At 44.1% G+C, this 20,815-nt stretch overlaps 1 protein-coding gene across 1 annotated transcript in view; it reads right to left on the bottom strand.

The window, feature by feature from the left end:
• The window catches only part of SYNE3 (spectrin repeat containing nuclear envelope family member 3), an 88,872-nt gene that overhangs the window by 47,555 nt on the left and 20,502 nt on the right, over window positions 1-20,815 (bottom strand). The window contains exons 2-6 of the mRNA XM_028716797.2: window positions 19,062-19,137; window positions 9,961-10,118; window positions 7,613-7,785; window positions 5,807-6,116; window positions 803-964 (exon numbers count right to left, since the gene is read on the bottom strand). Of these exons, the coding sequence (XP_028572630.2) occupies window positions 803-964; window positions 5,807-6,116; window positions 7,613-7,785; window positions 9,961-10,104 (789 nt within the window). The 5' untranslated portion in view covers window positions 10,105-10,118; window positions 19,062-19,137. The remainder of the gene's footprint in view (window positions 1-802; window positions 965-5,806; window positions 6,117-7,612; window positions 7,786-9,960; window positions 10,119-19,061; window positions 19,138-20,815) is intronic.

The raw sequence follows: 20,815 nt of genomic DNA, 5'->3' as shown, positions 1-20,815 counted from the left end.
CGCAGCTCCAGGACATTGCAGGAAATTAAAATGTCAGCTAAACCCAGGCACCTGGCGCTGCTCAGAGTACTGAGCCAATATACAGAGGTGTTCAGGAGTTAGCCTGTGCTGAACTGCTGAGGTACTGAGGTCCACCTCCGAGGGCCTTCTGGCGGTTCTCTCACTGTGAGGTTACAGGGAACCAGGCAGAGGGACTTCTCAGTGCCCTCCCTGTGGAATGCCATAAAGAACTACAGAACTTTTAGAAGGCACCTGAAGGCAGGCTTGTATTGGGTAGTTTTTAATGTTTAACGTTTTATTATATTTTCATGTGTGCAGCAAGCAGCCCAGCCAGATAGGTGAGGTAATAATAAAAATAATAAACAAATAAATAATAAAAAAACAAACAGTTGGTCAAGGATGCCACATGAAGATGCCTGTCCTGCCTAGTCAATTTCTGGCACATTCAATTTTTGCCTTGAGGCAAAAATACCAAACGGGCACATAAATGCACTTCACAAGTTGGAAACCCTATCACCTACCAAGCATTGAGGGTTCCAACACTGGTACAATATCTCTTTTTTAAAAAAATCCTCACAACAACCATGTGAGGTAGACCGGACAGAGATGGCAACTTCCCTTAGGCTGCCTTGTGAGCTTCAAAGCTGCAGAGGGACGGAATCTTTGAAATGCAGGCTTCTATTTGGGTGGAACACATGAGCTCTTTCAGAGCGTGCATTTCATACACCTGCTCATGGACAGACGAGGAAATAGGAGTAAAGCTTTCCGCTCGCGACAGAAAGCCCAGACACCGTTCAAGTACCTGCAATGACTTAATTCTGTTCTCTGCTGGCGATTTTGCTTCTTGACTAAGGCAGGAGTTTAATCTCTCTGTCACCTGGGTCAGCCACAGCTGAAACTGGTCCACGTTGCTCTTATATCGCTCGTGTTCCTTTGTTATCTTTTCGAGCAGCTGCACTCTCCTCTGTGAAAAGAGAAACATCAGAAACGGGGAAAGCGAAAGTTATCTTTGTCCTCATACTTTGCATTTTTGAGAAACCCAGAACACAAAGAGCCTGTTCTTTTCCCTTTGCCCCTTCGCGTGCTCGTGCACACACACACACACACACACACACACACACACACACACACTCGTCACTTGGCTGCTTTGGGGAATTTTGAAACAGTTTGCTGTCTTCAGCTCAAGAACAAAACAGTGTGTCCCAGGCCTGAGGATGCTGTAATTACCAAGCACTTAATTAAATGAATGCAAGGTTTTCAAGGGCCTTGTGAGGTCACAGTCTTTCATTCTCTAGAAAAGAAAAAGCGAGATAACAAAAGAAAGGCTTAGCATGCCAAAATCTATCTGCAAAACATCCATGCTGGATTTCCACATTTTATACCCACAATTTCAAAACGCTTCATCCGTGGAAAAAGAATGCACTTCAATGCTGCTTACTTAGTTTTCGCACAATTTATTATGCGGATGAAGGCCACAGCCACCAGGGGGCCTGTGTGGGCCTCCAAATTTTCTACCCGTTTTTTGCTCATGAAAATACAGTACAGTTGTACCTCGGGTTACATACGCTTCAGGTTACAGACTCCGCTAACCCAGAAATAGTACCTCGGGTTAAGAACTTTGCTTCAGGATGAGAACAGAAATCGTGCTCCGGCGGCGCGGCAGCAGCAAGAGGCCCCATTAGCTAAAGTGGTACTTCAGGCTAAGAACAGTTTCAGGTTAAGAACGGACCTCCGGAACGAATTAAGTACTTAACCTGAGGCACCACTGTACAAGGAAATCATTCTGCAAGCCTTTCTCTACCCAAGCGCTGTAGTTGGCTGGGGTTGCGCACTGGAACTTGTGAAGTTTCGGCATTAACTGTCCAACTGGCTGCAGCTGCAACCTTGCGCCCAACAAGAATTTCTTCCGAGAAAACCCGTAAACAGGCTTGGACCTTTATTTCAGTGGGAGAGTTCCACTTACCCTTAGTTTGCCCATCAACGAGACCTAGGGCTTAGCAACAATTCCTCTTGCCATGCTCCTTTCCCACTTAGGGAAAACGGCTCTGTAGCGCGAAATTGGAGCAAATGGCCATTTGGGATTTCCCCAGATTGCCATTTGTTCCTATCTGTCGCTAAAGAGCGGGTTTTCCCTTGGAAAGCAGTGGAGCAAGGGGAAAAGAGCTCAGACCCAGGCTTCCTAGGCATGACACAAGTGGAAGCGTGAATGAGCTCATAGACTGTGCTTGTTTTTTCTGTGCTTGGTGCTTTATCGTGTTTTTAATATTCTGTTGGGAGCTGCCTGGAATGGCTGGGGAAACCCAGCCAGATGGGCAGGGTGTAAATAAATAAATAATTGTTGTTGTTGGGAAACCCAGCCAAATTGTTGTTGTTGTTGTTGTTGTTGTTTTTGTGTTGTTCCAGCATTATCACATGCGAAAGGGTCCTCCTCCAACAGGCCTTTTAAGAAGAGAACTTTTATCCCAGTCTGCATCTATATTGCAACTATTTTTAATTTTTTTTTTAATTATATATATATGGAATTGTTTTCAAACATTTGTATTACTTTACATAATGGGATTGTGTGTTTTTTTAATTGTTTTATATTCAGAACTGGTTTTACGTGTTTTTCCACTTTTCCTGTTTTATGGTTGTAACTGCTTTGTTTTATAATTGTTTCATATTTTATAACAGCAGCAGAAACAACATATTGTACGTTTGCCACCCACCCTCTTCCCACATCTCACCTCGCTTCCCCTCCAACATTATACAATGCACATTCTTTTGCAATCCAAGGAAATCTTTATTAAAAATTATTTCAAACAACAACAGCAATTTTATTATTTGTACCCCGCCCATCTGACTGCATTGCCCCAGCCACTCTGGGCGGCTTCTAATAAAATATAAAAACACAGTAAAACATCAAACGTTTAAAAACTTCCCTATACAGAGCTGCCTTCAGATGTCCTCTAAAAGATGTCTTCTATTTTATTGTTGTAGCCTTATGGTAAAAGTTGAGTGAGAAATCAAATAAATAAATAGGAAGTCTTTTGAAATGTTGTGACACATGGATGTTGAAAAACAACAGATCAAGGTTGTTTCTGAGTTGTTTATCTCATTTTTTGGGATTAGATTTTCTGGTGCATCTCTGTAACCATGAGAACAGGTTACTTAGAAGGGGGGGGGGAGCGAATGAAGGTTGCATGTTTCAGGGTTTAATGAGACGCTATCTTTTTAATCAGTTGGCCTTTTTGGCCTGGCTCTGCTATAATTTATAACTATGGCAATTTCTCAAGGCTTTTGAAAGCTGAGCTACTTATGCACATCTATCAAGAGGATTAAGACTATGGTATTTCTTGTGGAACCAACCGAAAGGTCATTGTCAGGCACACAAGTTGAGAGTTAAAATGTTATGACTGCGTTATTTGTGCTTAGTGTTTCAGAGATGCAACCTTTTGTCTGCAACATTGTGTACAAAAAGAGATCCGAAATAACCAAGGCTAAAATGGGAAAAGTAATTAATGCAAAGTGAATGAAATTCCAGGTTGTTGTTGCTGCTTACCTCACCTGAATCACGACAAAACCCAGTTGGATTGCAGTGAGGCATATGTTTATTTGCACTATCCTGCATGAAATAAGCATTTCGTGGGCCTGATTCTAACCCAGTGTACATAAACAAAGGGGTACACAGACTTTAGGCTTGTATGATTGACTCTGTTTTCTACCTATGGCCCGCCAACCCTCTCTAGGTGGGGCCACCCTCTGTGCCGAACCTAGAGAAGTGGGAGCCATCTTCTGAACCAGGTTGGGTCTTGTGGGATTACCCAGAAGCCTCTGCACTATCGTGAGGCTTCTTGGGAAGGTGGGACTTCCTCAAGGTGGGGGTTCCTGCCATGAGACCTGTTTTACAACCCCACCCGCCTGGTCAGATCCCTTGCTGGGAATTTGGTTGGTCACTGGTTGACAGGGCTGGAAAGGAATTTTGCTCACGCCAAACTGGCATGCAGTTGTGAGTTTTTCACTTTCCCCCTCAGCAGGAGCTCTGTTGGGACATTCGACAAAAAATATATATGCTTCTTGTTATAACTATAGAGCAGAAAAAGGCACCAGGCAGTGTGTGGGGTCTTGCGGGCAGTGCATTAGACAGCCATAGCTTGAATGTGTGGCAGGGGTGGCTTTGTACTGCTCAGCCAAGCTGGCCAGTGAAACTCACATACTTGGCCTGCACCACAGTGGAAACCTTGTTCTAGCAGCGTCCAGGAGGGGACCCCAGCAAATCAGCTAGGATAAATAATTGGGAAGCCGGTCATTATTCCTGCCCATGCCTAGACAACCCTATATATTGCTGTAGCCAATAAAACTGTGTCCAGTTTTCACGCACAACTGCACTCCACATTTCAAGCATCATCATACCACTTTAAGCAGCCACGGTCCCCCCCACAAAGAATTCTGGGAAGTGTGGTTTGTTATGGGTGCTGAGAGTCGTTAGGACAGCCCTGTTTCCCGCACAGAACTACAATTCCCGTAACTCATTGGAAAGAGGGATTGATAGTTAAACCCAATGATTTTTTTCCTTGAAAAATGTTTAGGGGTGCTTTCATTTTCCTACTCATATTGAAAGACTGCCCCTCAATGAGGCCAAACTTAGATTCACAAAATGTCTAGGGGTATGCGTACCCCTGCTTCCCCCCAGAAAAAGCACCCGTTAAACCACTCTGGAAACTGTAGCTTTGTGAGAGGAATGGGAGTCTCCTAACAACCCTCAACACCCTACAGTTCCCAGGATGCTTTGGGAGAAGGCATGCCTGTTTAAAGTGGTATGATACTGCTTTAAATGTACAGTGCAGATGGGGTATCAATCTCCCATTTGTTCCACTCCTGGGATGAGGCCCACTCATACAAGGATGCAATTGTAGAGTCCCAGGCCAGCTAACCAGAGCTAGATGCAGAAGGCATGCACTTAGAATTAAAAAATCATGGACCCGGGGATTTTATCTGAGCACCAGAACTGAACAGAGCTCACAACCCTTTTGCACAAAAATCCACTCCTGGTTCCTTCATTTCGGCAGAATAATTTAGGATGCAGGAGTCATTTTCTTGCTGCTATTGTTAAGCAATTGGTAGTCAGAAATCCCTACTGATCTCCTGCAAATCATCCAGGCTTTCTGCCCATTTCCAGTTACCGCCATCATTGATCATTCTGTTGGCCTCAGTCAGGAATGTACCAACTAACTGCTATGAGACCAGGTTCAAGTTACACAGAGAAAACACCAGCGATGCTTCCCACTAACCTACACTGCAGTAAAGTAGTGAAATATCCCTTTTCAGCTAAGACAGGATGTCCCCTGAGTGGTTATTTACATTATTTCAAGAGCGAATTGCCAATAAACCTTTTAGGCCATTTCTGGCTCAACTGAATGGAAAAGAAACTGGCAGGAAACTCGTAAAGTTGTGTTTCAGTAGTTATAGTTCTTTTTGTGTTGTTTTTTTTTAAAAAAATAAGGAGAATGCAGCCAGGAAGAGTGAGTATACTTTTTTTGGCACAAAATGGGAACATTAGTTTGCTCCCAGTGGTGAGCAAGTGAAACTCTTTGAGTAAGAACTCAAATGCTCAGTTTAGGAGAGAGATGGACTGGGACCAACATTAAACTTCCTGTTGTGCCTACTGAACTGGAGATTATTATTATTTCAGAAAGTTTTTAATGCGTGATGTTCTGCTGGGTTTTTATTACGTTTTTATGTAGGAAGCCGCCCAGAGTGGTTGCGGCAACCCAGTCAGATGGGCAGGTAATAAATTTTTATTGTTACGATCCCTTGTGCTCCTTACCTGTGCTTCATCCTTGACGTCTGCGTATTCCTCTTTCATCTTCTTCTGGATGTCCTCATCAACACTTGGGTCCCCAATTCTGTTGTAGAGGGAAGAGGCTTCTTCCAGCAGCCGTTCCAACAGGGCTGACTGGTTTAGAACATCGTTCAACAGGACCTGGGCATGGCTGAGCTGCCACTCTTTCTCCTTCAGGCCAAGCTGCAGCTCTATGTCAGGCTCCAAAGTCACCTTCATGTTGTGAATCCATACGTAAAATTCATCTTGGGCTTTCAGGTATTCGCTCCAGTGTAGCCAAACCCACTCGATACGGCTGCAAAAGGATAAATAGAGAGTTGGGTTATGGGAGCGATGGACCTCTTCCGGAGCAGTTGACCATGTTCCCTTCCCATACTGCTGTTGTCACTATGGTTGGTCTCCACCCCCATCGTTCAGCCCGGACACTGAAGTCCAGCTACGAGGGACTTCTAGCAGTTCCCTCACTGCAAGAAGCGAGGTTACAGGGAACCAGGTAGAGGGCCTTCTCAGTAGTGGTGCCCGCCCTGTGGAACGCCCTCCTATCAGATGTCAAGGAAATAAACAACTATCTCACTTTTAGAAGACACCTGAAGGCAGCCCTGTTTAGTGAAGTTTTTAATGTTTGATGTTTTAATCGTGTTTTTAATATTCTGTTGGGAGCCGTCCAGAGTGGCTGGGGAAACCCAGCTAGATGGGCAGGGTATAAATAAATACATTATTATTAATAATATTATTATTAGTCCTTCAGCCACAGTGGGGAACCTCCAGCCTGTGAGGTCTTCAGCACCAGGCTCTGTTTCATGGATCTCAGGGTTATATTAAAAGTGAGCCAGTGTGGTGTAGTGGTTAAGAGCGGTAGTCTCGTAATCTGGGGAACCGGGTTCGCGTCTCCTCCACATGCAGCTGCTGGGTGACCTTGGGCTAGTCACACTTCTTTGAAGTCTCTCAGCCCCACTCACCTCACAGAGTGTTTGTTGTGGGGGAGGAAGGGAAAGGAGAATGTTAGCCGCTTTGAGACTCCTTAAAGGGAATGAGAGGCGGGATATCAAATCCAAACTCTTCTTCTAAAACACAAGGTAGGGCCCACTAGCCTGGTCCACCTCTACTAATGTATCATGGAAGATGGAGCAAGCTTGTTTTCTCCTGTACTGGAGGGTAGGACTCGAACCAATGGCTTCAAGTTACGAGAAAAGAGATTCCGACTCAACATCAGGAAAAACTTTCTGACAGGAAGAGCTGTTTGAAAGTGGAACTGTCTCCCTCGGGAGGTTGTGGACTCTCCTTCTTTGGAGGTTTCGAAGCAGAGGCTGGATGGCCATCTGCTTTAGCTGAGATTCCTGCGTTGCAGCAGGTTGGACTATATGACCCTAGGAATCCCTTCCAGCTCTATGATTCTTACCACAGATAAAATGGTCTGTACGTTTGCTATGGACGTGCTATAAGGGAGAACTAAATATTGTTGTGTCATGATAGTTTTGCTGGATATGGGGGACAACACAGTGTTTGAGGTAGGGTCTTCCCCTGCCTTAGAGGGGCTATATATTCCCCACAGCCAAACTAGGAGAACAAAAGCAGAGTCTGGGATGCCCTGGAAAAAATGACAGAGATGGTGGATCAGGCTTTCTACACAGAAGGTCCCATGTTCAGTCCCTGGCATTTTCAGGTAGGTCTGAGAATCTCCCTTTGAATGAAACCTCAGGGAACGACCGTCAGGCAATGCAGACAACAATGAGCTATATAGACCAACAGTCTGACTTGGCAAATGGCACATTCCTACGGCTGGAATCTTACCTGTGACAATGCGTAATGTATATGGCTGTCTCTTCCCACATGGCTTTAATATCCTTTAGTTTGGATAATATCTCGTGTTTCTTTTCCTCGCCGGTGCACTGAAGGAGAGCGTCGGCCTTCATGAGAACCAAGTCCATCTTCAACCGACCCTCAGGTTCCAACGCACAGATTTTCTGTTAGAAAGAATTAAACTACAAATAGGGTGTTTTGAAGGGGAGCATTGCAAACCCCATTCCACCTTTCATGTGGAGACTTAGGACCAGAGGGCCCTTAGAGAAAGCAGAAGCCAGGAGATCCAGGCTAGGGGTTGCAAAATGATCAGGTTTGGGAAGGGTCTCTCAGCAGCCCTAAAGAACCGCTGAGATACTTGCCCCTCAGGCCTTTGGTCCCTCAGGGAAGGCAGAAGAGGAGCTGCCTAAGTCATTGTGCTAGTGCCATCAGCCCCTGAAGGACGCCTGAGGCTATTTTGCACTATTTGTTTTGAAAATTGTAAACCACCTTGCATGCGCCTTGGCAGGAAGTTGGCATATATAAATGCAATCAACCAACCAAATGAAAATAATATTAAAAAATAAATCAATATCCAAGCAGGCCCGAAGCTGCAGCACAACCCTGTGGCAGGCTTCCAGGGAGCTGGCTGTTAATTGAGTTGATCTAATTATTGCTATGTACGAATCAGGCTTCCACAGGTTGATCCATAAATACAGTCATACCTCTTGTTACATTCGGTTCAGGTTACGTCTTTTCAGGTTGAGTTCCGTGGCGACCCAGAAGTAACGGAACGGGTTACTTCCAGGTATCGCCACTCGCGCATGCGCAGATGCTCAGAATTATGTCACGTGCATGCGCAGAAGCGGCGAATTGCGACCTGCGCGTGCGCAGACGCGGGTTGCGTTCTGCTCATGATGTGAACAAGGCTTCGGAATGGATCCTGTTCGCAACCAGAGGTACCACTGTACAAGGGCACAAGGAAGCCAAATGATGTGGGGGGACACCCCCCCAAATTAATGCCTGTAGGGTAGCAGAACTTTTGAGGTGAAGGCTGGGTATGCACTGTACATTTAAAGCACATTTAACATGCATGACTTTCCCCCCAAAGCATCATGGGAACCGTGCTATGTTAAGGGCGCCAGGAATTGTAGCACTGTGAGGGATAAAATACAATTCCCAGGATTCTTTGTGGGGAGGTGATGTGCTTTAAATGTATGGTGTGCATGCAACCTAAGGCCCCATCTGCACTATGCTTTTAAAGTCACTTTAAACAGCCATGGTTTCCACCAACGAATTCTGGGAAGTGTAGTAGGGTGCTGAGAGTTGTTAGATCCCGGTTCCATTAAGAGAGCTACAATTCCCAGAGGGACTTAATAATGAATCCCACTTCCCCAGGAACTCTAGGAATTGTAGCTCAGGAGAGGTAAGATGAGAGAATCAGAGCATATGAGGAGAGAAGGGAGCATGTGATCATTGCAACACTTATCTGATAGCCACACCATGGTATGGCCATGATGTCTAAATTAAACCTTAGGTTGCATCTCCCCGTACACCAGGGTGTGTTTCTATAGAACTAATTAAAATTCCCAGGAGCCAATCCCAGAATATAAAACTGCACTAGGTAACAAAAGGAAGATCTATAAATAAACCTGAAGCCAGGTTTCAGAACTCATTAGCGCTCGCAGTAATGGGAAGGTGAATAAGTGTTCTTGAGAAAATCTGTTGCAATGATGACATTCTCGTTTTTCATGCTTTTAAAAAAATAATAATCTGTGCTTTCCTTGGTTGAAGATTTCATTAACAGATTAATGGAATATAAATCATATAAATCAAGTATGACTATAAACTGCCCAGCTCAGAAACAGCAACTTTGGAGCCAAGTTATTTAAAAAGCCAACAGCCAACGAGATTGAGACATTAGCAAGACTAATTTCTGTATGTAACCATGACTGCAGATATGAATTAACCATTAGCTAATTTAATCATTTAATAGGAGAAAAAGACAGGGCACAGAGGACTGGATTGTGATTAAATCAGAAGGATGTGCTTTCAGATGCCTACAGCCAGGGCTTTTTTTCCAGCTGGAACTCACCAGAACTCAGTTCTGGCACCTCTCAAGGGGGTGCCATTGATATTATAAGAGAACATGGGAGGCACTCATGGCGAGTTCTGGCACCTCTTTTTCTAGAAAAATAGCACTGGGGAGCACATGTGGAGCAGGTCCTCAGACAAAGATCTCAATGTCAGGGCAGGTCCAGATGGTAATCACAGCAGTAACAATATTACATCTGAAAAAAATGTCTGAAGGAAAGCAGTTCTGTGTGTGTGTGTGTGTGTGTGTGTGTGTGTGTGTGTACCTCTGTGTCTCTTAGCCTGGCCTCCAGGGCAGACCTAGGTCCCTTGGTGTTGTCATTGATCCGCAGTCTCTCCTGAATGGTCTTCATCCAATCTACTGCCTTCTCCACGCTGCTGTCAAATTCATCCTGTGGCTGCTGGGTCATTGCATTAGATGAAACTACAGGAGAGAGAGGAGTTTGAACAAGCTTACTTTCCTGAGGCATTACTCTAGTGCAGAACCACTTTGGACTAAGGATACTCAATGGATTTCAGTCCATTTTTTTTAAGGCAAGCAACCTGCTACATGTTTCCTGGACTGATATGCAAATCGGAACGCAGTTCAGTTCTCTGAATTCTATGGCCATCTCCTTTAAAAAGGCAAATCTGGAGAAACAAATTGCATATAAAATGTGCATGGGAGGGATATGTTAAAAAATAATGCACTTTTTGTGCAACATTTAGAAAACAAAACAAAACTTGCAGTCGGATATAGAAACAGGATGGGACTGATTTACCAGTGAGAAACGGACATGAAATAGGCTGATTGTTCCATCTCTGCTTGGGACACTGTGGTACGTGGATGGGGGGAATTAAAATCCAATAAGCACTACATACTTCCAGTTCCTTGCTCTTTGCTGATTCCAAAACAGGATTTCTGTAGCTTCTCCTCAAGTGTGCAAATGTGCCAATTATCTGCACCATTTGTGCACCTCCATGCCAGGGGAAAACGCTTTCTGCTCATGCCAAATCTGGTATGCCGTTTTGAACCAGCGCCATGTCTGAACCAAGTTCACATGCAGATTGGCAGTGCACCTCTGAATACCAGTTGCAAACTGCAGGCAGGTGAAAGTGCTGTTTTGCTCATGTCCAAGCTTGCAGGCTACCCATGGGCTTCCGGCCAGCCACTGTGAGATCAGGATGCTGGACTTTTGGAGCTATTGGCCAGATCCAGCAGGGCTTGCCTCATGCTCTTATGCCTTCTCTCTGCTGGCTGGCATGCCCCAAACTTTCAGTTGCGAGGCTTCATTACAACAAACATCCTCTGGGCACGTAAAGCTTTCAAACCTGTCACACAAGGTGAAACTTGCCTTCAAGTGGGCAGGGTTCATCTAGGGACAGGGTATATTTCCTCATAGTGAAGAACAAAGGGAAATAGTTTTGAGTGGTGTATATAAAACCTGCCTCCAAGAAGCCTCCACACGGATGGGAATCTGCAATTGCCCAAGCTTCGCTGTGTCAGCTGAAGAATTTTACTGGGCCAGGGAGGTGATCAATGCCTCTTTAAGGGGGGGGTGGTCCCTGCCTGTTTGAAGGAGGCTTTGGTAAACCCACTCCTTAAGAAACCTTTCCTGGAATCAGAAAACCTAACTAACTACCAGCCAGTTACTAATCTCCCTTTCCTGAGCAAGGTTCTGGAGCGAATGGTCGCAGACCAGATCCGGGCGCTTTTGGAAGAAACTGATTTTCTGGCTCCATTTCAATCGGGGTTTAGGGCCGGTTTTGGCACAGAAACTGCTTTGGTCACCCCCAACATATTTGGCTCTCTGTTTGCCAGTGACAGTGAGCATAACTACATTATGTCTAAGAAGAGCCCTACACAGCTTAGTTCAAAAATAAAGTTCAAAACTGGGGGGAAAACAGAAAACAAAAAATGGCTATTTCTATCCAAATCTCTCCCCCTCCCACCCTTAATTTTCAAATAACTTTGTGTCCCTCCTTCCACAGAGGCCAATACCTCTCTCTGGCACTAATTCTAAGCATTAGTTTCCTTCCAGAGACATTGACTGTCTATTAAGGACTATTAATCAGTAATCTCCCTAATGATGGAAAGCCAGCAGCCTCCGCAATACCTTTGACTGCCTGAGCAAGGGGTTCTTAAGCATTTTTATCTTGCAAACAGACAAGCGGGGGTGGCTGATAGCTGATCACCTAATTGGCGGCGACAGTGAGCCCCCCACCCCCACCCCATGAACTTGGCACTGTTTGCGAACCCAGCTTGCAGAAGAACGGCTGGGAGCTCACTTTCAGCTCCCAAACGTTCCTTTGGAGCCACATTCCTCATTGCGCCTCACTTGACACCACACATGATGTCAGGTCCAGAGCAGGTGAAATAGCCCTGCAGGCAAAGTTTGGCTTGTGTTGGACCTAGTTAAGGCCACTGGGCTGGACGTTCTCTGTGTCTGCTATATGATGGTTTGGTTACAGAGGGAAGGTAACAAGAAATGCAACAAGAAAAGGCTTTGGGAAACGTGAACACTGTCCTGATCAACAGAGAAGCGAAATTCCATCAAATTTAGAACTACCATCATGACTTCATTTTGTGATGTCTTTAAATGATTGCAGAATCTCTTTGTTAATTCAGCAGTTTCTCCTGACAGTAAAGACATCAGGGGAGGAAGACTCAAGTCTGAGGCCTGATCCCAGTCTCTGCCACAGGTACCACCTCAGTTACCTTCTGTCTAAGTCCCACTATTCAAGCATGTTTGTTTGCTTGCTTGCTTTTCTTTATCTATTTATACCTTGCCTTTTTACACTGCAATCCTAGAATCCAAGAATTGTAGCATTGGAAGGGACAACGGAGGTCATCTAGTCCAACCCCCTATAATGCAGGAATCCTTTGCCCTATGTGGGGCTTGAACCCATGGCCCAGAGATTCTGAGTCTCATGCTCTACCAGCTGAGCTATTCACAGTCCTTACGGGACTCAAGGTGGCATACAGATAAGAATAAGGACCACTAAAAACATAGAAAAAGCAACCATTAAAAAACCCAATTAAACACTCATAGAATTAAAGCTATATACATAAATATATTAACACCATGCCAATAATTACAATGAAAACAGCACAACACCAGCCCTTTCATTAAAAGCGGTCAGTTCCCCAAAGCCTGTTGGAACAAGAAGGTTTTCACCTGCCGGTGGAAAGACAGCAAGAAGTGAGCCAGTCTAGCTTTCCTAAGGAGGGAGTTCAAAATCTGGGAGCCACCACCGAAAAGACTCTGGACAGTTGTAAGTACAACTGTCCATAGGATCTGTATAAGGCCTTAAAGACTTAAAGACCTGGGACCAGATCTAGATTCACATTTGAGGGTGCGCTGAGCAAAGGTCCCTTGGTCCCTTTGCCTATCAGCGGCCCCTGTCAGGTTTATCTGGCTGTGGGGGCAGAGTGCCTAGTAGCACTGCAGAGCTGGGGCTATAAACTCTTTTTAATTTCCCAGAATGCATCAGCAGCAGGCCTTGGCAGATGTGAAAGCATCCCAGATGCAGCTGTCAGCAGGGCACACGGGAGCTTAATGTAATTATCTGTGCTTGTTTCACTTCCCAGTTACTCTATATACAACAAGCGTTAAAAAGAGAAGAGAATAACGAGTAATCTGTTTGGCTTTCTACTTCATGTTTTGGGTTTGTCCTTCTTCCCCCTGTCTCAAAGTGCCCTGTTTTTAACTGTGTGAATATACTGCTCAGACAGACACACATTTTAAGTATGCCCCCCCCCCCCGCGGTTGGCTTTTCCTTTCTGAGAAAAACAGAGATCTTATCAGAGATGTTTTTCCCTTCCCCCATACAGCGGTTCTCAATCTGTGGATCCCCAGATGTTGTTGAACTGCAACTCCCAACACCACTGAGCTCTGGCCTTGCTAGCTAGGGGTGATGGGAGTTGTAGTTCAACAACATCTGGGGACCCACAAGTTGAGAAAGGCTGCCCCATCACAAAGCACCATGGGCCACCCCAATGCTTTCACCATCTCAAACACTAGACACTACAAAAATTATTGGAGAAGCACAAGCCCAGCCCAGAGGCCTACATTTTCAGTTAAGTGGCAACTTAATTTAAATGACTAATCTTAGCAAAGTGAACTGCAGGAACTAGCTACGATCAATGACTGCATAGCTAGCCAAAAATTCAGGGCATTTCATAAACAAGAGCCTTATTTGCAATCCAGCCTACGATCCTGATTTGTGATCCTAGTCTGCAGGCAAGCTCTAACCATAGTTTACTGTTCAGACAACCTAGAAAACTATGGTCTGTCACAAACAAGGTTAGGAAATTGAGAATTATGGCATGCGGCCAGGGGAGGGTAGAATCTGGAATCTGTACGAGGGTCTGTGGTTCTTTGGAGCTTGTTCACATAAGGGCAAAACATCTCAATAGGCCAGGATATCAGGAGGTCAATTCTGCACAATATAGGGAACATATAGGCCCTTACAAGCTCACTGGAAGGACAGATCCAGAAGCTGAGGCTCCAATACTTTGGCCACCTCATGAGAAGAGAAGACTCCCTGGAAAAGACCCTGATGTTAGGAAAGATTGAAGGCACATGGAGAAGGGGATGACAGAGGACAAGATGGTTGGACAGTGTTCTCAAAGTCACCAACGTGAGATTAACCAAACTACGGGAGGCAGTGGAAGACAGGAGTGTTTGATGTGCTCTGGTCTACACGACTAAACAACAACAGGCCCTTACAATGCTACCATTCTATGATTCAAAAGTGCTATTTCTGTTGCCTTTTTGGTGCTTATGGAATACCTTTGAAACTGAGATGTTTCCCTGTCTGCATCTGAACTGGAATTGTTTTAAAGGTTTTTTAAAATCATTTTATTGCTTATTGTTTGCTGGCTCATTTGGAAGAAAGAGCGGGATATAAATTCAAATAACAACCACAGAAAGGTATTTAAAATTGTTTATGCAGAAGTGGGGGGGGGGCAGTCCAAATATGCATTATACCGTCATACCTTGGATGCAGAATGCCTTGGTACTCGGACGTTTTGGCTCCCAATGCCGCAAACCCGGAAGTGATTGTTCTGGTTTGTGAACTATTTTTGGAAGCTGAACTTCCGACAGGGCTTCTGCGGCTTCTGATTGGCTGCAGGAGCTTCCTGCAGCCAATCAGAAGCCGCACTTTGGTTTCCAAACATTTTGGAAGTTGAATGGACTTCTGGAACAAATTCCATTCAACTTCCAAGGTATGATTGTACTCAGAAACTTTTTTTATTATCCAAGGCACTGCAAAATCCAGAGCAGTGTTTTCTTCTAAGTATACCATTTAACTATATTGACACTGGAACAAGTGATCCTTGAGAAGGTGCGCTGACACCTTCATTGTCAATATTTGTCATGCAATCCTGAGAACCTTGCAAAACGTCACCGCTGGTGTTCTGTGTATTTTGGGGAGTTATTTTTGTGTCTGTATTGTCTTATTACATAAGCGTAGAGGTGGATTTGTTTTGGGCTGCTCATTAATGCAGGAGAAAGTAGACATGAAGGGGCAGTTGGGTAGTTTAAGCATTTCAAATGGAAGACACGCTCAAGTGCATTGGCTGAAACTGTTTTGTCCACTGGCAGCACATTTACACTACAAAGTTGTTGTCGTTGTTGTTTAGTCGTTTAGTCGTGACCAACTCTTTGTGACCCCATGGACTAGAGCATGCCAGGCACTCCTGTCTTCCACTGCCTCCCACAGTTTGGTCAAACTCATGCTGGTAGCTTCGAGAACACTGTCCAACCAACTCGTCCTCTGTCGTCCCCTTCTCCTTGTGCCCTCCATCTTTCCCAACATCAGGGTCTTTTCCAGGGAGTCTTCTCTTCTCATGAGGTGGCCAAAGTATTGGAGCCTCAACTTCACGATGTGTCCTTCCAGTGAGCACTCAGGGCTGATTTCCTGAAGTCTCCTCCAGCACCATAATTCAAAAGCATCAATTCTTCGGCGATCAGCCTTCTTTATGGTCCAGCACTCACTTCCATACATCACTACTGGGAAAACCATAGCTTTTTAAAAGTGGTTCAAAAGTGGCTTAACTGACATGGCTCTACCATCTCACCCAAGGAGGGATGGATCAAGATCTTGCAGATCAAGAAAAGGTTGTCACAGCAAAAACTTCAAAATCCTTGGCAACCAAGTATCTCAACAATGTCCTGAATTTTAAATTGTAGAATTTTAAAATTCTGATTGAGCATGGTGATTTTTATCTGCTTAGTGGTGTTTTTATTTTTATATTTTGTACACATGTTGCACCAGCTGGTGTTTTAATTTAGTTTGGTAGTTTTACCTGCTTAGTTGTATGGGATGTGAAACACATAGCAGTCAAGTTCAACTTTCCTAGAGTGGACATGAAACGGGATGTTTGCATCAGCCAGTAGAAAACTTCCTGTTTCCTCCTGGGCTGGGACAAACTTCCTCTGCATGTGACTAGAGATGGGTGAGACCTAACCTGTCCAGGTGACAAAAGGACCAGGAACAAAGCCCACTCTCTCTCTCTCTGCCTCCATTCCTCATAGAAGCAAAAGCTCTTTTTGCTTCCAGCCAACAGAGCACAAAGGGACTATCTCCTTATGGGATAGATTCCACGTGTATATACTTTGTAACTAAGTCTGCCTTCAAGGATCCATCTGTGAACTGAATGTGTGAGTAAACATCTTTTATACTTTTACACAAGACTGTGTTGTGTCTATTCTTTTTAAGGGGGAGTAAAGAGGATTACCAGGAATCCTATATTGAGAAACTTAAACGAGCTTGGAACAAGCTAACCACTGTGTATTTAAAACGGGAATGTCAAAACTCTGCTAAGTTATAGAACTGAAGAAGCGTTCATGCACAAGAAAGCTCATACCAATAACAAACTTAGTTGGTCTCTAAGGTGCTACTGGAAGGAATTTTTTTTTATTTTGTTTCAACTACAGCAGACCAACACGGCTACTCACCTGTAACTAGAACTTGCTAGTGCAAGTTAGGAAGGATATTATGAAACAATATATCCTCTCCTGCCTCCCTGAACATTCCCACAAGTTGTTTGTACATGTTTGCATTTCCAAAGGCCAGTGTAAAAGCTGATGCAAACAGAATACCTACATCTCGATCTATCAACACGGCTTTACCAAATAAAGATGGGATGGACCAACAAAAGCCTGTCGCATGTCAGTTTTACTGGTGCTCAGACATGTTTATCCTGCTTTCTGCAGACTTTCAGAAAGAATGCATGAAATTGTACACATTGTACACATTTCAGCGCTTTCCCCCTGAAATACACATTTTGTATGCTTTTTAAAACGTCACATATTTACAGTTGGACTTCTGTGATCTGAAATTGCAATTCAAAATCTGGAGAAGTGCTCAGTCTGAGAAAGAATGGCAATGCTTCATAATGTGTTTCCTAATCCACTCTTTGTTACCAAAGCTGTTCGGATGAAAAACAAAACAAAAACGGGCTTCTGAAAATGCCTGGCACTCCTTTTTTAAATACACATGTAAGCCAAACATCTATACTGTACAAGGCTCCTAAATAGCTCCAGCATGTCTCAGATTACCCCACGTTCCACACTTGACTGCCATCCAAAACCCAATTCTTACACAAATACTGTATAAAAACGTGGAGATAGGAAACACTGCAGGAAATTGACCTTGGTCCCTGTTTGAGATAATGGATTACTGTCAACTAAAATTTACCCACTGAAATTAATGGGCATGGCTAACCTGGGCCTAATGACTTTAAATAGGTCTACGCTGAGTAAACCTTAGCTGGAGCAATCCTAGCATTTTCCAGCATAACAACTTTTTCAGAGCATTTTCCATTGGAAATGATCAGCGCTCAGAGTTTCCTTCGGAGAAAGCTACTCAAAATATGCTGGAGTGTGTCAAATGTTATACACAGGCGACAGCCTGGAACTGGCCGATGTCCATAGGATTGTCTGGATCAAATGATCTGAGATAATTATCACACTTGTTAGTACTAATCTAGATAATAAGAACTTTTGAGGCTGCTTGGATGACATAGGGATGCTGCTCCTTCCTTCCTTTCATTCTGAAGTGAACTTGCTGATTCCTGTCCAGTTGTGCTTCATTTATAGAAGAGGCTCCTTTGAGGTGGGGGAACCTAGCCCGAAACTCTAACCACTACACTGCACTGCCTCCACTACTGCACAATTCCTTGAAATGCTTGCTTGGAGGAAAGGGCGGGGTAAAAATGCCAAGTGGCGCCTTATCGAGGAGCTGAGTGGAAAAGGGATATCCGATGCAAAATGCCCAGAAACTCTATGCATATGCATGTTATTTATTTACATTAAGATTGAGATTTTTATTGTTATAGGAATTCTGAGGTTATATATATATATATATATATATATATATATATATATATATATTCATAAATGTACAAGCAAACACATACATAAGTATATAAACCACGCGTCTGAAATAGTACAGGAGAACAATCCTGAAGCCATTTTGACTCTCCCAAATTGACCTCAAATATTCCTCTGCAAGGAGGAAGGAAATGGGAAAAGCTTTCCAATTGTCTTTGGACTGTAGGGGCTTACACCTCCCTGTAAATACAGTCTGGCAAGTATCTATTAAGCTGAGCACACTATCAATATGCGTAAGAGATTCAGGAACTAAGTATTTACCATCTCAAAGGAATGGCCAGGCTACCCAGAAAAGGCAGTCAGATAAGGCATTATCAGATACCCTGGCAGACAGGAGAGAAGCAACACACTCAAATTTCTGCTGGGGACCACCTCTTTCTGTGATGTATATATGATGTTTTGGGGAGTGGTCTTGAGCTACAAGGGTAGGCAATTTCAAAATTCTATATAAAAGCTTGCACACCAATGTTCTGGGTTCCTCTCCTCCCTCCCTGTATGGGGTGAGCAGGGGACCCTGTTGCAACAGTTTAATAAAGATCATGCTTACTAGCTGCTTTGCTTCTCAATATTCTCTGGTTGGCCTCTGTTATTTTCTCCTACCGATAGAGAAACTACATAAGGACTCTATACGGGATCTTGGATACCCCATAAGGGGGAAAAAGCAGTTTTTTCTTATAACACTATTCTGTTCTTTAAAATGGCAATGTCATGAAATGCAACAAAAAAGGAACCATCAAATAGTTCAAAAAACACAGTAAAAAGGCACAGACTGCAGCTAAACGTTACATTAAAAAAAGAACAGCAGATACTTAGCAGACAAAAGCCTCCTGAATAACCATGCCTTTTGTAATCTGAAAAAGACAGCCACGGGTTATCTGCATTGTGCAGACCCTCCCTTTACATACATCCAGCTCGTAAAAAAATATATATGGGCATTTTGCTAGATCTTTCAGAACTGCCAGTAAACATTACATGGAACTTACCTTCAACTTTCAGGCTGTAATCCTTAGCAGGTGTCTGGTGAAAACAGCCCAAATCTATGAAGCCAGCTTCACTTCCCTGAAATAAGAGTTATATTATCAATATATCAAAGGACAGAACAGCTCTTGCACTGATGTTTACCTGGTATCACCAGATTGAATTAGTTCCTCTCCTACTGCAGACAGCAATCAAGATTCAGAGCACTTCAAAACTAGGGGCATGCGTCTGCTAACACTGGGCAAAAACTGTATTTCAAAGGACGGTTGACTTGGTGACCTGTCTGCCTGCTCAGTCAGTCTGTCATCCTGAAGTTACCTGCTACCTGCTGAGAGGTCACTTCATGGCCCCTATGCTCCCTTCTTAGGGTTCTTTATCTTTAAATCAGACTTTGACCGGACAGCTCTTCAAATAAAGGATGTCTTCAAATAGAGGACTGTCTTCCGGCAGCTGTTAAAACAGAGCCCCGTCCTCTGAAATGTAGGACACCCAACCACCCTAAATACAGATTAAGTTTCATTTTAATATTGCTTAGAAAACTGGCGGGGAAATGCAACACGAGACAATCTCATAGATTACTTTCATCTCGGGGATTTCCCCAACGCATTAAGTGATTGAAAAGAATAGCTGTTGCTGTTATTGCTTTTATAATGCATGCTGGTTACTCTTTCCTGTATGATAGCCACAAATCCTGTTTTAACATTTCAGCAGCACTGGTTAGCTTTGATAAGACCCACAAAGCAATGTAGTAAAAGTTAAGGTTAAAGGTAAAGGTCCATTAGGTCCAGTCGTGACTGACTCTGGGGTTGCGGCGCTCATCTCGCTTTATTGGCTGAGGGAGCCGGCGTACAGCTTCCAGGTCATGTGGCCAGCATGACTAAGCTGCTTCTGGCGAACCAGAGCAGTGCACGGAAACGCCGTTTACCTTCCCGCCAGAGGAAGGTAAGGTTACCTATTTATCTACTTGCACTTTGACATGCTTTCAAACTGCTAGGTGGGCAGGAGCAGGGACCGAGCAACGGGAGCTCACCCTGTCGCGGGGATTCGAACCGCCAACCTTCTGATCGGCAAGTCCTAGGCTCTGTGGTTTAACCCACAGCGCCACCCGCGTCCCTTAAAGTTAAGGTTACTAATACACAAATGCCCCTTTCCCCTAGAAATGGAAAAAAATTAAAATATTGGACAATGGCAGTTACTGGTAAGTTACAAGGGGTGGAATTAAAACACTGCAGTTTGCCAGGTGGAAAAATCTCCTCTCTGTTCCCCCTGCTCACTGTTCTGGGGGTCCTCCCACCTACCCACCCCCAGCCAATTTCAGGCTTCTGCTGACGCAGCTCCTTAGTTGAATCCCACCCACAACGTTTTTAATTGAGTGATCCTTGCTGCATCGTTACAATTATTCAAAGATACGCCTAACGCTGGGAGTTGACAGCATTAATATAACACGGCGCAGCAATTCAAGGGCGCAACATGGGAGTCACTAGGATTGGTATGCACAACTTTTTTCTTGTAAACCGCTTACAGGGTTTTGCTACAATCGAGCAGCATATAAATTACGTTAAATCAAATAAAAGCAAATAGGTGTAAGCTCTGTTTATCCTTTTTCATGCAGCATGCAGAAGCATACTGCTGTGGCTGAATTCACCAGCCTACCTGCAAAAAGTTAAAAACTATTGCTCTTTTGAGCGTACTTTTTGCAAACCTTAATAACAGATCACCTGGCAAACCAGCAGGGGGCTTTGTGGCAAAGCTTACCGGT

This window comes from Podarcis muralis, chromosome 1 (assembly GCF_964188315.1).
Source record: "Podarcis muralis chromosome 1, rPodMur119.hap1.1, whole genome shotgun sequence".
Classification (NCBI taxonomy): domain Eukaryota; kingdom Metazoa; phylum Chordata; class Lepidosauria; order Squamata; family Lacertidae; genus Podarcis; species Podarcis muralis.
The sequence above is the reverse complement of the archived record's forward strand: the minus strand, read 5'-3'. Positions and strand labels throughout refer to the sequence as shown.